The following is a 15291-nucleotide window of genomic DNA, read 5'->3' as shown; positions in this document are numbered from 1 at the left end:
ACATAAAGCTGAATAACGATAAGTTAAATTAATAAAAAAATACATTTCAGCGAAACAAAAAAACTATTCGTGAGAGCAGTCACGCACGGGGGGGCGGCTAGGGATGAGTGTTGGATGCGCCGTGGGGGATTGCAAGATATGTACGGCACAGAACCAAAGGGATGAATACAACATCAGTACAAAAGATTCTACATACGCACGGCTAAGGCTACTCACGGTATCGGGTGACATATGGCGAAGGCAGTCGAACCCCGCGGGAACCTGGCGATATGAGGCAGGATCCACACCACGGGATCGCGCAGGCAGACAGGCGATTACCTGACAACTGGCAGACCGGCGCTGCTACCAAAGATAAAGTCTCCAAATTACGGTATTCTACGTTTCCTCGGAACTTGGAACATTTGGTTGTTTTTCTTAGAGCGGCCCAGTTGCAAAGGCATCGCATCAGTTGAAGCACATAGTTAGGGTAGTTTTAGCGGTTTCTTTAGAGATTCGAATGCTACAGCGCAGGAGATAGTGACGGTTGGTACGGTGTCTGGGGTATACTGTACGGCTGTGGTTTGTACGGTTGCGAATTTGTGATAGCGCGTCGTATGCGTGTGTCACTGATGAGTGTTTACTTAAAGATTTTAACGTTAGGAACTAGCGTTTTTAGTTTTTCATATGCTTGTTTTATATGCCCCTCATTAATGCCATTACCGCTGTATCCATGTATATCTTGTCCTCGTACTATCCTCTTCCTTGGCGCGGGTGGGGTCGGCGCGCCAGGCTTGGCATGTTCGGATCAGGCAGAGTTTAAAACCTACCAGGTTTAAAGCCTACCACTCGGCGACTGGGAAACGTGGCACTGGAGAAGGGTGTGGGCGCGAGGGCACTGGATACAACTGGCAGTTATATGCTGGAGGGACGCCAACTTGATGTCACGGACTTGCAGCACACGAGCCGCAATCTCCCCACTTGTGGTGTCCGAAATTAAGTTCTGACTTAAGGGGGCTGATAAGGCCCCCGACGTGCATCATAAAATAGGCTTCGACTTCCCCCAGCGAATTACGATTGTAGAGATAGGCAAGTAGTTATTGCGAAGGAACTGCCGTGGTGCGTGGAAGTAGGGCGCATGCATGCACGTGCCGGACCACAGTACGGCAGGGGACGCCAAGCTCCTACTTGGGTCCCACAGCCGCATTGGTTCTTTAACTGCCGTTGTTTTGACTATTACCAAGAGGTTTGTCCCGCTGTGTCCTCTAGTTTCCCCCCACCCACAGAACAGCGCAATGAGACCTCTGACGGGCCCGGGCTTGTTACGGACGATCTATCTCGCCACCATCCCTGGTGCTCTAAGGCTAATTCTATAGCTTCGCGGCCCTTTGAAGTACCTGCCCTGATGGGTGAGCTGAAGCCAGCGCTCTTAACTTGGGGCTCTGGAGCTATGTTTCATTGGCTGGACCTGTCTGTTTCCCCTTGGTAACGTCGCTGTGCTGTGAAACGGACTTGCGGACCTGTTTAGTCATGATCTAGAAACCTAGCGCATTGCATGCATGTTGCGGAGGAATGGGAGCATCGTTGTGGATTCCGATCCTGATCTGTTTCCTTGGTACTGTGCATGTACTGCGGATGGACTGGAAAGGTGCCGTAGCCTGTACGGACGTGTACTGCGTGGACAAGAGAGACCGGGCTTTAGCGAGGACTTGATTGAGGGGAGGTTACCTGTGCATATATATGACGCCGTTTTACCCTCTTTGCAAAGGCTTAACGTGATTGGGTGTGATTGCGTGTACGCATTGAAACGGTTACGGGAACGGTTACGGACCTGGGCATGCACGAGTAGGGTCATCACAAGAACGTTTTGGAGTGGGGAGCATCAAGCCCTGAGCCAAAAGCCCGCCGGTATCGACATGCCGGCGTGACGTACACGACAGCCAATCGGAGCAAATGGGCAAATACGACTCTGCAACAGATGCATTTCTTAATTATGTTAGGCTGCGTGAACAGAGCTATCATAAGGAATGTATATACACCCAGGGGCCAGGAGCCCAGCTGCCCAGCGCGCGTCCCGAGGTGGTTAGCGGTTGCGAAGTCTACGGTGCCAAATCTTGATCCAAGAGGAGTGAAACCAAGTACTCCCGATACGCTCTTTCCTTGTAACATTTTAAGATTTTGTTTGCCCGCATATATTAGGCCTCGTGCAGAGGATAGGGCCGGCCTCAGAAAAATGCTCAACAGCTGTAAGTTGCAGTCCAGGAACGGCTCCAAGCCTATAGTTAAACAAGCGAGCTTTTTAACTCATGCAAACATACTGTTGAGATGTCATAGACAAGCTGCTTCTCGGCTCGGTCGCTGTGCATGCATACGAGCGAAGCTCGAGCAAGCAGAAGTCGCGACCCAGAAAACTAAAGATGAAGTAGTTGTGGAGCGCGTAAGCAGCACTGGGGGCAGTCGGAAGGCGTTTGCCAAGGTGTGACCGTCGATGATGGCCAACCGCAAGGAGCTCTGAGGCCTCAAGCAGCCCGTTGCCCTCGAAATGCCCTCCCGTAGGCTTTCACGGCAATATTGGGCCTCAAACTCGCAAAACCAGAGGACTTGGACCCGGAAACGCTGCTGAACCCGCCGTTCCCGCGGTACCAAGTCCCGGGCTCCGACTTGGCGGTGCAGAAGCTAAGGCCGTACTTCTTCAACCGCACGTACACCGATACAGACGTGAGAAAAGACTCATGTATTTACTCGTCCATTATTTCCTAGGTTTGATAAGGACCCCAGGGAACCCATTTTATCCCAGGCTGGCCTCATTACCGAAGAGTTCCGCGACTACGGCAGTGAAGATGATAAGAGCAGCAGTGATAACTAAGTAAACACGACCGCGTCGCGTGGGCCCCTCCTCATCCCATCGTCTCGTACAGGTTGGCTACCTCGCTTTTTTCGCAGCCATGCACCTTGTCGCAGTCATCGGTGGACCGTTGACCTTCAGTTGGGAGGCCCTGGAGGTTTGCTTGGCGGGGTGAGTAAACGACTACCTCCCTTTCGCTCCTCCTTCCTTCTACCAACCCATAGAACTATTACAACCTTACGGCGTCAACGCGACTGTCCGGCGACGCACATCTACCGCCTTGCTGCAAACACGTTGAAGCCTCCTCCTCGCGATGGTGGGTCATCATGATCCGAACAGTTTAAGACATCCCTTCGAACTGATGATCCAATCCGGCTGTCCTCTACCGCCGCAACCTACTACCTGGATTTATCATCCTCTACCGCCGTGCAGCTATGTGTTGACGGGCATGTTGGGCATCTCCGTCAGCTACCATCGGCAGCTGTCCCACAAGTCCTTCCGCTGTGTGAAGCCGCTGGAGTACTTCTTGGCCTATTGCGGAGCTCTGGCCTTTGAGGGCGACCCCGTGGAATGGGTGGGTGGTGTTGGATTGTGTCGGTGTGAACCGCTTAGGGGGATAAGCAGTGGAGGCCGTCTTTGCCTGGGGCCGCATTGTGCACAACAGTATGCAGGTATGTCATCTGTATGCAGGTATGTATATGCGTAACTGTTTGCGTGAACATGTGTGTGTGTGTGTTCACATGTATGTATGTACGTGTGTGTGTGAGTGCATCTCTGTATGCAAGTCGGCATGTATCTGCTATTAACGCCATTCTCCTTTACGTCGCGCTGTACCCAGCGTCCGGTTATGCTAGCCTTTTCCTCATTCCCTAAACACCCTCCCCCCGCAACCCTGTACCAATGTCGTACAGAGCAAGATGCATCGCTGGCACCACATGCACTCGGACACCACCGCGGACCGCCACTCACCCCGGGACGGTGTTTGGCACTCCCATATGGGTTGGCTCTTCGATGAAAGCCTCAACAGCACCAGGTATTTACATGTACATCGTTACGTAGGAACATACGTACACTCAGGCCTGGATGCCCCACTCCTTTTTCGACCCTGCCCCCCCCCGGCCCAATGCCTCTCCCACCCTCCGGCTCGTGTTGTCCCTCCCTGGAGCCGCCCCTCGACACTCTCCTTACACGCAACCCGCGAACGCGCACCGCAGGCGTGATGCCAATGGCAATATGAAGGACAGTCTGTCACCCCCCTGGTTTTACAAGGAGTCTCCTGAGTTCTACAGCTGGTTGAGGGCCACCTACATGTACCACCAGATCGGCCAGGCGGCATTCTTCTTCGCACTTGGCGGCGTGCCGTACTTGGTGTGGGGCTTCGTCATCCGGGTGTTGCTCACCATGTGCGTGCTGAAAAGGGGGGCGTTACGGGGAACGGGTGTACGGGGTTCGGGCGGTTTTGGTGGGGGCATTGTGGTAGGATGTGGCTACTACACACTACTACACACTACTACACACCACTACACACCACTATACACCACTACACACTACTACACACTACTACACACCACTACACACTACTACACACCACTACACACCACTACACACTACTACACGACACCTCCTTTCCCAGCTCTCCCTCCAACATGTAAATCACTCTACTACTAACCGTTCCTGGTGTCTTCCCCACTCCTCCCCCTCGGCTGGCGCTCGCCTCCTGCTGGCCTCCCCCCTCCTCCCGCAGGCACATGACCTGGCTGGTGAACAGCGCCGTGCACATCTGGGGCGAGCAGCGGTGGGTGCGAACCGTATGACGGGGTGGTATTCAATGTCCGGTGCTGTGAGGTGAAAGTCAGGACAGACCCATGAATCCATGTGGAGTTGGGGTATGCTATTTGACTGAAGGACGTTTTTTGGAACAGATGTTTGACATGCGCAGTCCTCCAAGCTCTTTTCCGCCTCCCCTTTCTCCGCAATCTCTCGCTCCCTTCCCCCGCCTTCAGCGTCATTGCGTTCCTCCATTCCTCCGGTATACTCCCCTGTGGTGTATATGTGTGTGTTTGTCTGTGTGTTTGTCTGTGTGTGTGTGTGTGTGTTAACCTTGGTGTGCTCCCCTGCATGTGCTCCCCAGGTACGTGTCCAATGACAACTCCCGGAACAACTGGATTGTGGGCCTGCTGGTCTTCGGCGACGGGTACGTACAATACATATCCGCCACGTGCTTTCCCTCCTCCTCCCACTCCCATGCATGAGCTGATCCTTAACCTTACAATGGCTTCTCCAACCAAGTAGGGGTTTCGGTGTAAAACTACGCATCATCTGCCAATGCCGTCAACACATCCCCAGGTGTGTTTACTGCCCTGAAGGTCACGCGGTGTTGTGTGGTGCGCTCCCGCATTGCCGTACTTCCTCGCTGCCGTACTCTCCGTCCTCAGGCATCACAACAACCACCACGCCTTCGAGTACTCCGCGGCGCACGGTCTGGAGTGGTGGGAGGTGAGCTACCATGCCTAAAACGCCCCGGCCAAAGGCTTAAGCAGCACTGACCCACGGGTCGCATCCACGGAGGACTGACCTCTACATCATTCCCAAAGCTCCCTGCCTCATGTGTTTCTGGTCTTCTTCGCATCAAAGGGTAGACGAGCGAAACCTGCTGCACCGCGTCGTGCTCACTTCGCCGTTCCCGCTTTTGGCTGTTACTGTGCTGTTACTGCGCTGTCGCCGGATATTGCTGTTACTGACCCTTTGCTGTTTCGTCGGTTTTCTCAACTGCGTGGTTCCCGTAGATCGATATGTCGTACTACTTCATCCGTGGTCTGGAGCTTTTGGGCCTTGCGTGGGATGTACGGCGCCCTAGTCCTAGCCAGCTGGTCGCTAAGCGCATTCCGCCCTCCCCAAGTGCCGGGGCGTCAAGGTGAAACACGGTGCATGAGAGGAGGGAGCGCGCTGCGGTCTTCCACCTATTCTTCAATCTGCTGGGGTCGCTGAGGTCGACCTCCTCCTAGGGCCCACCATTGTAGGGGTCGTCGGGGTGCTGCGGGCGGTGCATGGAGTATTAATTAAGGAGCTGGGCAGCCGTGAAGCGGAGGGGGTTGGGAAAGGAAGGAAGGGGGAGGGAAAGGGGGACAGAGAGGAGAGGAGAGGCGGCTAAGGGGATGGGAAGGCTTTCCCTGTGGGACCAGGGATGGGTCCGTCATGGATGGGTACGTCCATTTGGATGAATGCTTTGGGATTTGAGTGATGTGTGAGCAACTGTACGGAGCCGTTTTTGAGTACGGACGCGATGATGTGGGGCTGCGGACCCAGGGCACATCGGGAGGGGGAGCCGCCATCCGGGTGGTTGGTTGGTTGGTTGGGTGGGTGGGTGGTTGTTGAGAGGCCGAATGTCTGGGTCTCTCCGATATCTGAGTCCCAACCTGCACGCCTACACGGTGTCGGGTAATCGTGTAGGCGTGCAGGTCGGGGCGCTCCAACCCACATCTCCTCTCTCAACGCGGTGGTGCCGTTCCCTCGGCCGTTTGGCCGTTTGGTCCAACAGTCCGACGAGTCTGGTGGTGGTTCGTTTCGGTGTTGTAAATTGAGCTCCATCGAGGCGGAGCATGTTTTCTCCGTTGTCTGTGTTTGCAAATTGCGTAAGCTGAAATGTGAATTGTGCGCATGTGAAAACGAATGAAGGGAAGGATGAATATGGCATGAAAAAGGATGACGTCACGCAGACCAGAGGGGATCATCGGTGCGCTGTGGCGAGTGCAACGGCAAACGGTGGAGGGGCATCATCAGCATGGATTAAGCTCTTTCCCGTGCCGCAGTGTCATAAGAGTGGAAGGTCGTGTGGGGCCGGAGCTGTGATGCCGAATAAGATACGGCGCCAGGATGTGATGAAGATGTGCGGCGGCAGCTCGTGAATTTCATGAGTCGTGGTTTATCAAAAGTAAAACGTTTTTTGAGAGATCTTGCTGAGAGACCTCGTTTGCGTAGCGAGGACCTTGACTCGTTTGCGGAGCGAGGAGTGAGAATGCGAGTCGCATGATGATGGTTTCATCATTCCGTGGTCGTGGTGGCAGGATGGAGGCGTGAGGAGTCATAGAATGCACAGAAAGCTGCGAAAACGGATGGAGGGAGGGGTGGGGGGAAGTCGTGTCGACGTCTAGCTCACTTGCCAACCTGCGGTACGGACATGCAGAGGTGTTGTTATCCAGCTTTCTGTCAAAGAGGCCTCTTTTTGGGTTATGCGAAGCGTACACGACCTGGCGGTTCGTGTGTTAGTTTAGGCGAGTAAGGCTAGACCGAAGTTGTCGCTGTGGCACTTGGCCTGGAGTATTTTCCGATACTTTGACATGCACAGCGGCCCGGACATGCAATGATGTCCTACTTGGATTGCGCGCGTGGGCGCATACGGCGTAGGCCTGTATGGGTCCGAGGCTACAGGGTCCCCCCTGAGCTTAGAAGGGCGAACCCTAACACCATTTTACCGAGTTGCACCATTATTGCAGCTGATGTATGACTCCTTGAATTGTGCTCAAGAAAAAGGGACCAGCGTTATTGAAAGGTGCTTTAGATGGACAGGAGCAGGGGAGATGGGAGGCAGGGTGCATGGCACTTGGGAGGCTGGATTACCGTGGTGCTAGGCTTCCGGTGCTGCTGAAACTAAATAACACACTTGCCTCTTCGTTGAAGAGAACAAAGCCACTCAGCCACAGGCTGCACAGTGCACATGTTCTGTGTCGTACGACCATCGCGACATAGCCGTCCCTAGTATATGCGCTCTATTTGTCACAGTGTTCAAAAGCTATGCGGTTACGCGTGTTAGGTTGGCGCTAGCTGAGGCGGGGACGAACTGAAAACATGACCTTGAAAACGCAGACATTCTGACTGATACACTAGTATAAACCATGGTCGTTATTACCGAATATGACTCGGAAAAGTCACGCATTGAGGTGCGAACAGTTGGCAGATGAACTGTTGGAATAGCTGCGGCATCTGAAGCTCCAATTTTACTGCTTACAGGGCACAATACTTGCTGCTATAAACACACCGCTCGAACCAGCTGTCGCAGCTAGGAATGCGCTTGGCGGGGCTTTCCCAGCGGCAGGCTTTGAAGACAAAGTGGGGTTTATCCGCTGCTTGCACCTTCTCTATGTCCCCGTCAACGCCATGCTGATGAGGTTTTACGCTTGGGGTCGGTCTTGCGCAGGAGGATGGCACACTCAGCGTTCAGGGACTTGATGCTGCCCAGCGCCAAAGCCTGGAGGATGCGCTCTTTGAGCTCAACCTGTCTCTTGCCAGCCAAGCTGTCACGAAAGGGCTTCCGCTGATGCAGTATCTGCATCCAGACGCGACACATGACGGTATTACAACGGTGCCCAGGTGTGGATCTTAACGAACCGTGCACCTCACGGCTGGGTGCATGACTTCCCCACCGGGTAGAAAATCTAGGCAGGCAGGTAGGATAGCCTGTGACGGCCCCGATACGCGACCCCCTACATGCAGCGGCCGGGCTCAACTCACGCCCTGCCGTGCACCGCACATGTGATTAATGCGTATGCGGGACATCCTTCCGGTCAACTGGCGCTGCTTGCAATTGAGGGGGCTTAGTTAGTAGCAAAATGCAAACACGCTGGGCTTGGTGGTATGGCGCACGAGGCCTCAGCCCGCGCGACACAACACATTTCACATCGCCACATGCTACCCACGGCACACACCAAAGCAACCTGAGGCCACCCTAAGGGGAAGCGGGGCCCAGGCTGCAAAATCTGGAAGAGAGCTGCATCCAGGGGCGGGAGCTGCTCGGCTAGCACCAGCGGGCTCATGCACTCTGGGGCTACCTACCCCTAGGCCCCTAGGCCAGGGCGACGCGTGCGGTTTCGCTAGCTCCTGCCCTCTCCTGGGAAAAAGCAACCGCATTAGAATCGCCCATCCGGGTTTCGTTTCCATTTTTTTGCAAAAAGAATCCCTCCAAGACTCCAACAAGGACCACCCAAGGAGCCGCTTGCTGTCCTGAGCGCCATGTCCTGCCTGTCTTGCACATTGCAGAGCCAGCTTCGTAAACCCACCTTTCCATTTCCACGTGGTGATTTCCCGCTTTTTTACCTTTGGTGATAGGTTCCTGCAGGTATGTCTGGAGCTCGCGCGGCCGCTGCTGACGGAGCCGATCAAGGACGCAGAGAAGGCGGGTGGGCGAAGGCGGCTACTCGATTACGGTGAGAGAACGCCCTCGGAGTGGCGGCATGCACTGCGGAACGTACCAAACCTGTATAGTATGATCAGAACGCATAAGCCGGGCTGGACTAGGTTTGACTGTGCGATGGACTGGGCTGGGTTAGACTGGGTGCTATGGACTTTAGTGACACAGAGCCAACGGGACTGCAAAGGGGATGGCGTGAGAGGGGCCAACCCGCCCGCCCTCCCCAGCGCTGCGGAAACCCGCGAAGCCCTGGCTGTGCTTCAGAAGGAAGGGCACTAGGTTTGGATTCGACAGCTCTCCAATATGCCTTAAAACGGGTTCGTTTTGCCCCTTTCCCTGGTCTCCAGCCTAGGTTGCTGCCGGGGTAGGCCTTTCCCTGGTAGGCCCATCTGTGACATCTTTGGGTCTTGCTTGGATTCGGTCTGTTGGTATTCCTTCTTCGCTTAAATCAGAGGTGGAAAGGCCGCAAAGGCCGATATCGATCAGCATTGTTTTTTGACTCCCTTTTGCCCTGGCGTTAACCGGGCCGTAGCGCACAGTGCACCCTCCTGTCGAAATGTCGACCTCGCCAACTCATAAAGAGCTCTCGCCATGTCATGGAATCCTTCCCGCTGTCCCCCTTGGCTGCCGTGCACGGACGACTGGGTGACGGCGCCCTGGCGGCGGTGCACGTGTTTGACACGTGTGTGCATTTGGCTGTCGGCTTTGCGGTGGTTGGGCTTACGGCGGCTTGGTGGTGGCGTTGCGTTGCGTTGCGTTTTTCTCTTCGTGCAGAGGGCTGGGCTCGGCTGTTCGAGGGCCTCATGGAGGTTGGAACCATCGCCGACTGCGCCGATCTGTTTCGTCTGATGGAGGGTGGCGGCGGCGCCATGGCCACTGCCGCCAAGCGTGGCGACAACGGCGTCGAGCGCCCCGAGTCGGGTTCGAACCTGGAACTTGGCTGGTCGGCGGTGTTTTGCTCGGAGGATTTTCGGCGAGAGCAGGGCGCCAAGCTGGCGCTGCTACGCATGAGCAATATGCTGTTCCGGCGCCTGTCAAAGGTGAGTGGAGGGCTGAGAGGCAGCTGGGAGGCGACGGGGTGAGCAATACAATACATCGAGAGGGAAGAGATGAAAGCCTACGGGATGGGCCACGTGGGAGAGTGAACTGTGTATGAGGTGACATGGGAGCTGTGACGGAGAGCTGTTTCATGACATTATAAAACGCTTTTGGACGGATAAGTCACGTAGATGTGCACATAAGGAGTTAAAAAAAGTATCAACTCTAGATGTTCCAGGCAGTTACATGCTGCCAATTGGGTGGCCGTCTTGTGCTTATAATGGGCGAAATGCTGCTTGCGACGGAGGAGGAGGAGGAGGTGGAGGAAGAAGACGCCGGGATTTTTCCAGTAAAGCTCCGCCTTTAGCAGCACCGCCTTGAGCTCACGGCCCCGTGAGCTCACCCGCTCACCCGCGTCCCCGCCTGCATGTTGGGACCACATGCACAGGCGTACGACGTACGGCTCTGCGGCCGGCTTCTCATCTTCATCTCCCGGTGCTACGAACTGAACGACAAGAGCGGTCTGAACGTGGCGGTGAGTTGGGGCGCTGGTGGGGCGCTGGTGGCTGTTCCTTCTGCGGATTTACTGGTGCTGCTGGTGCTGCTGCTTGGGCCCTTGGAGCAATGGACGCTCGGATGCTAAAAGTGCTGGCATTAGTGCGAATGCTGCTCAACACCACCACCACCACCACCACCACCACCGCCGCCGTAACCACCAAGAAAGATATTTTTCATTTCATTCTTGTCATCAGCACGTGTACACGTTTTACGTAGTTCTGAGCTAGTATTTGCGGTCTGCCTCCTCGCTGACTTGCCCCCGTGGACGTTTCTTGTTGTTGTGGGCTTGTTGTGTGCACCCCAGGGCGCCCTCAACACGGGCCTCTCCCTGCCGGTGGACGAGGTGGAGCCCGGGGCGGTGGACAGCATCGGCGAGCAGATCGACCGGCGGCTATACGCGTGCTTCTGGGGGCTGCAAGCCATATTTCAGGTGTGGTGTACGTGTTCTTGCGAACTGAGGGAAGAGAACTCCGAGGTTGACAAACGAGCAGCTTGACGGAAGCAAGCAGTCCTGCGAAGTGGTAGAGTGTGTGTGTATGTATGCGAGAGGGGGGGAAGGAAGCAGTCTAGCAGAGCGTGTGTATATATACATATATATGTGTGTGTGTGCTGATGCATGCCGGGGATGGAGAGAAACAGATATATATGCTATAAAAGACGGGGTGGGTTGGATTAGGGTCAGCGTCCTAGGCGCATGGGGGTTGGGGGGGAAGGGGGAAATCAAGCGGAGAGGGGAGGAGGTTTGTGAAGTTAAGAAGTGCTTGGAGGGAAAGGGTTATGCATGGCAGTATGGTGATGGCGCAAAATCGGGGTTTCCCTTTCTCGACCCCCGGACATGCCCCCGGGTCTGTACGGCCGCACCCGTACCCCACAGAACCCCTCACAGGTCCTCCAACCTGTAGTGTACGGCAAGGTCATGGCGGACATGTCGTTGGTGCTAGACGAGTTTGCCGCCATCAAAACCCCAGTGGCGGCGACAGGCCCATGGGTCGCGGCACGCCACAGCCATCATAACGGTCAGCATCGGGGTGCTGGCGATGGGACCGATGCGATGGAGGTGGAGGAAGGAGGAGGACCTGCCACAGGCGGAGATGAAGGTGGCGGCGGCGTGGGTACACGATACCTGACCAGCAGCAAGCTATTTGGGCTACAAGTTCGTGACTGCACCTTCAGGTATGTCGTTACAGGGTGGTTAAGCTTCACCAGCGGCCCCCTCAGGTATGTATGTCCTTAGGGCCGCGGCGGATGCGATGTGGTGTGGGAAGGTTGTGGAGGCGAATGCGGGCTTGAGTGGAGGCGCGTGGTTAGTGAAGCAACATGAACTGGATGAAACTGGAGGTGGTGGGTTCAGTGGCCTTTGCAGCCAGACCTTCTTATACAGACGGGTAGGCGGGTGTTGGCAGCTATTCCCTCTTCCTCTTCTCTTCCACGTTCCCTCTTCTCATGTGTCACGCCCAAAGCATGCAATGCTTCCCGCACGTTCCTGCCCCATCTGCCGTGCCGTACTGTGTCCTGCAGGCGGCACTTCCTACTGCAGTGCCTGGCGCTGTTGCAGTACATCGAGCAGCCCAGCAAGGCGGACAAGTCTGCCATTGGACAGCGACCCGAGGGCTTGGAGGCCATGAGGACGAAGGCGAGTGAACGGACATGCGGAAAATTGAGTATGAGGACATTAGGTTGGAGGCGATGCCAACATCACAGGTCTGCTTTTATTTTGGGTTAATGGCATAGGCGCCGTTAGTGTTTTAGCCCTTCCCTTGGACGGAGAAGGCCAAAGTCCCCCTCTCGAACCCGTCTGTCAGCAGATTTTCGCTGCGCTTTCGGATACCAAGGAGAACGGTCCTGAGTTTGCGGCGGCGGTGCGCAGCGTGCTGAAACATGAAGCCCACTGGGTGGCTTGGAAGCACGGGACGCAGCCGCCGGCGTCTCAAGGGCCCGCGGCGGCGGCGGCAGCGTCGCCATCAGCCCCGCCAGCGGCGGCGGCGACCGTCGCCGCCGTTAGTGCTGCGGCGACGGAGCTGTGCCGGGACTTCACTCGGCCATCGGCGCCGCCAACCCGGGAAATCACCTCCACCTCCCACAGGGTGCGTACGACACACCTCCAACAAAGCTTAGCAAACACGAGTTGTATGTACTCTGACACGCGGATGAAGCTGAATGACTTGCTTGACGGCTTCCCTGCGGCTACGATGTAATGGAGTGTGCATTACGAACCGCCTTACAGGCCGTCTTACAGGCCGTTAGATAAGACATGTTAGGGCTTATGTTAAGTTTTCGGCGTGTAAGACCTTCTCCCAACACGTGAAATACTCTTGGGACTATCTTTAGCTCGTCAAAAGGGGGTTGTCCGAGCATAGTTAGCGAAAGCTGTCGCCTGCCGGCGAAGTACACCTTTCAGACGAAGCATACAAACCCATCGTGTGTGTAAAAGGGGAGAAACTACGCGTACGGTTCGTGTGTGCACCATAAATATTGTGCCATACCCTACCCTGCCAGTCCACAGCCCCCGTGCCTAGGACTGCTCGTTAACGCTGCTTGCCTACGTATCCGGTTCACAGGACACGGCTAGCGGGGCACAAGCGCCCAAGCGGAAGCGCGGTACGAGTGGCGGCCGTGCTGGAGGCGGCGCCGCAGCGGCCACCGGCGGTGGCCGCTTTGCAGTATCCCGTGGCGTGATGGGCCTTGCAGATCCGTTGGCGGGGTTGAAGGTTTCGGAGCGCCGTACACGGGCGAGGAACCTAGTGGGCGAGGAGGAGATTGTGCCCATGCTGCCGACACCTCCGGTGAATGGGGGTTTTGGAGGTTTCTGTAGAGTGCGTGCGTGGGCTGGGTCCGGACTGTTTGGTTGCCCTGCTTGCTTGGTCAGTACATAATGTTGTTGCACTTGTCCTCCTATTTTATATTTTTGTGATGCGCGATCCTCTGCTAGTGTCCTTTATCAGCAAGCAGAAGGAAACCCCGCGAACAACACCCTATTGGCTCTTGTATCGATTACTGTTTTACAGATATAAGGGATCTGCCCACCCTCGACAGTGTCGAATACATGTATACACGCACACAATATGTGTATATATCTTACATATCTTACATATGTAATCTTATATATGTGTGTGCGTGTGTGATTTAGTACGTTTCCCCCTTTATCTTCGTGCGCTCTGGCCGTCTGTCTCCCCTCCCTTGTAGCGCGTTATTCACTTTTTTCTTTCCCATCTCCCCCATTTCCGTTCGTGGTGGTTCGTCTTCCCCCCATTTCCGTTCCGTTCCCTTTCCCTCCCAGGAGCTGCTGAGCCCTATCCTTGAAGATCTGGATCCAGACAACGACGTGGAGTCTCAGTATCGCCGAGTACGGGAGGCTGTGTTCGCATGGAAGCGGATGCGGACTTTGGCCAGGAACTATCTTGAGGTGAGGTTGAGGTTGATACAGCTCCTACCGGTGCGGTGCTATTTTGGTGTGTTGGGGAGGGAAATGTGTGCCAAAGCCTTACACGCCACGCCAACCAACCAACCAGCTCAACAACACACCTTAAATCCTCGTTCATAACCTTCTACAATATCCACACCTTCTCGATTTTCATCTTTCCATGTCAAATATAAGATATTTATATCATGTTCCGAATTCTCATCTTGAGTGAAAATGAAACCGATGAAAAACTTCTATTGCAGTTTTTCAAGAAGGGCGACGACCTGGAGGAGTCCGTGTTGGAGATGAACCCCGACCTCAAGACCAAGATAGCGGCACGGAAGGCCGAGCGTGAGGCGGAGCTGGCGGCCGCGGCCGCGGCAGAGGCCACGGAGGCTGGGGAGGTGCTGCCGGATGCCGCAACCGATGGAGCCGCCAACGATCCTAACAAGCCCGAAGAGGGAGAGGCGTTGGCTAGCCCGCCGACCAAGTAGCTGAGCCACGAATCTCTCTCTCAAAACTTTTCCTCCTCCGGTGGGCGTGCGTGCAGGCGCACGCTCCGTCCTCTCGACACGCCTAGTCATACGAATGGAGAAACCTTAGGGTACGCTGGGACCAGCGTTACTCGTTGTTTGTCTCGTTTACTTCCTGCAGTGCACTGCCGGACAGTTAAATGATTAAAATTACTCTGACCGCATCACCGGTGCTGTCTGGCAGACATAACCCCAGACTGAGCAGCAGCTGTTGAGAAGCGGTCTCGCGCATTCAGAGGGTGCTCTCGAAAGCCCTGTTGGCTCGACCTATATGTGACTATGTTGAACTCCTGCGCCGCTTCCGTGTTTATGTGATGTGGTTGCTGCGGGACCAGGTGTCTGCCCCGAACTGCCAATTCGTTGTGAGGGAGTTGGACGGGTGTACGGTGTCAGGACTGACAAATGCGCACTTGCGACCAAGGAGGGAATCCATGTATATCTCGTAATCTTTGAAACATCATCTCACCTTGCAGGCCATGTAGCCGAGGGCCAATCACGCTGCTCTCGTAGAAAAACACACCAAAACACACAATTAGGCAGCGGCACAACATGATGTTTCCTACCATGCACAAGTGATAAGACATGCGGCGGCAATATCTTACCAGACAACCTAAAAAGGTGACGTCGACATGTCATTTAGGTCATCCCCCAAATCATATCTTTGTCCGATACTACCTCGCCGTCACTCACAGCCAAGCCTCCACCATCAGACTCAGGTGTAGCAGTCGACGTCTTACACATGCACCCTTTCACTATG

At 55.2% G+C, this 15291-nt stretch overlaps 2 protein-coding genes across 2 annotated transcripts; both read left to right on the top strand.

The window, feature by feature from the left end:
* Positions 1–2209: 2209 nt before the first annotated feature.
* VOLCADRAFT_89326 (uncharacterized protein) lies at positions 2210–5739 on the top strand (the record flags this gene model as incomplete). The annotated part of the gene is made up of 11 exons (XM_002948999.1): positions 2210–2452; positions 2533–2694; positions 2895–2992; positions 3254–3395; positions 3733–3854; positions 4036–4224; positions 4566–4616; positions 4953–5015; positions 5114–5167; positions 5257–5317; positions 5608–5739. The coding sequence occupies 11 exons, from the start codon at positions 2210–2212 to the stop codon at positions 5737–5739; spliced, it is 1317 nt and encodes a 438-aa protein (XP_002949045.1).
* A 1893-nt stretch (positions 5740–7632) lies between these two features.
* VOLCADRAFT_104130 (uncharacterized protein) lies at positions 7633–14495 on the top strand (the record flags this gene model as incomplete). The annotated part of the gene is made up of 13 exons (XM_002948998.1): positions 7633–7758; positions 7829–7927; positions 8016–8188; positions 8855–9021; positions 9780–10045; positions 10492–10578; positions 10906–11031; positions 11488–11774; positions 12120–12302; positions 12469–12685; positions 13160–13384; positions 13879–14004; positions 14265–14495. Exons 1-13 carry the CDS (start codon positions 7714–7716, stop codon positions 14493–14495), a joined length of 2232 nt encoding a protein of 743 aa, XP_002949044.1. The 5' UTR covers positions 7633–7713.
* Between the last annotated feature and the right edge of the window lie 796 nt (positions 14496–15291).

The sequence above is a fragment of the Volvox carteri genome, assembly GCF_000143455.1.
Source record: "Volvox carteri f. nagariensis unplaced genomic scaffold VOLCAscaffold_12, whole genome shotgun sequence".
NCBI classification, from domain to species: Eukaryota; Viridiplantae; Chlorophyta; class Chlorophyceae; order Chlamydomonadales; family Volvocaceae; genus Volvox; species Volvox carteri.
The sequence above is the reverse complement of the archived record's forward strand: the minus strand, read 5'-3'. Positions and strand labels throughout refer to the sequence as shown.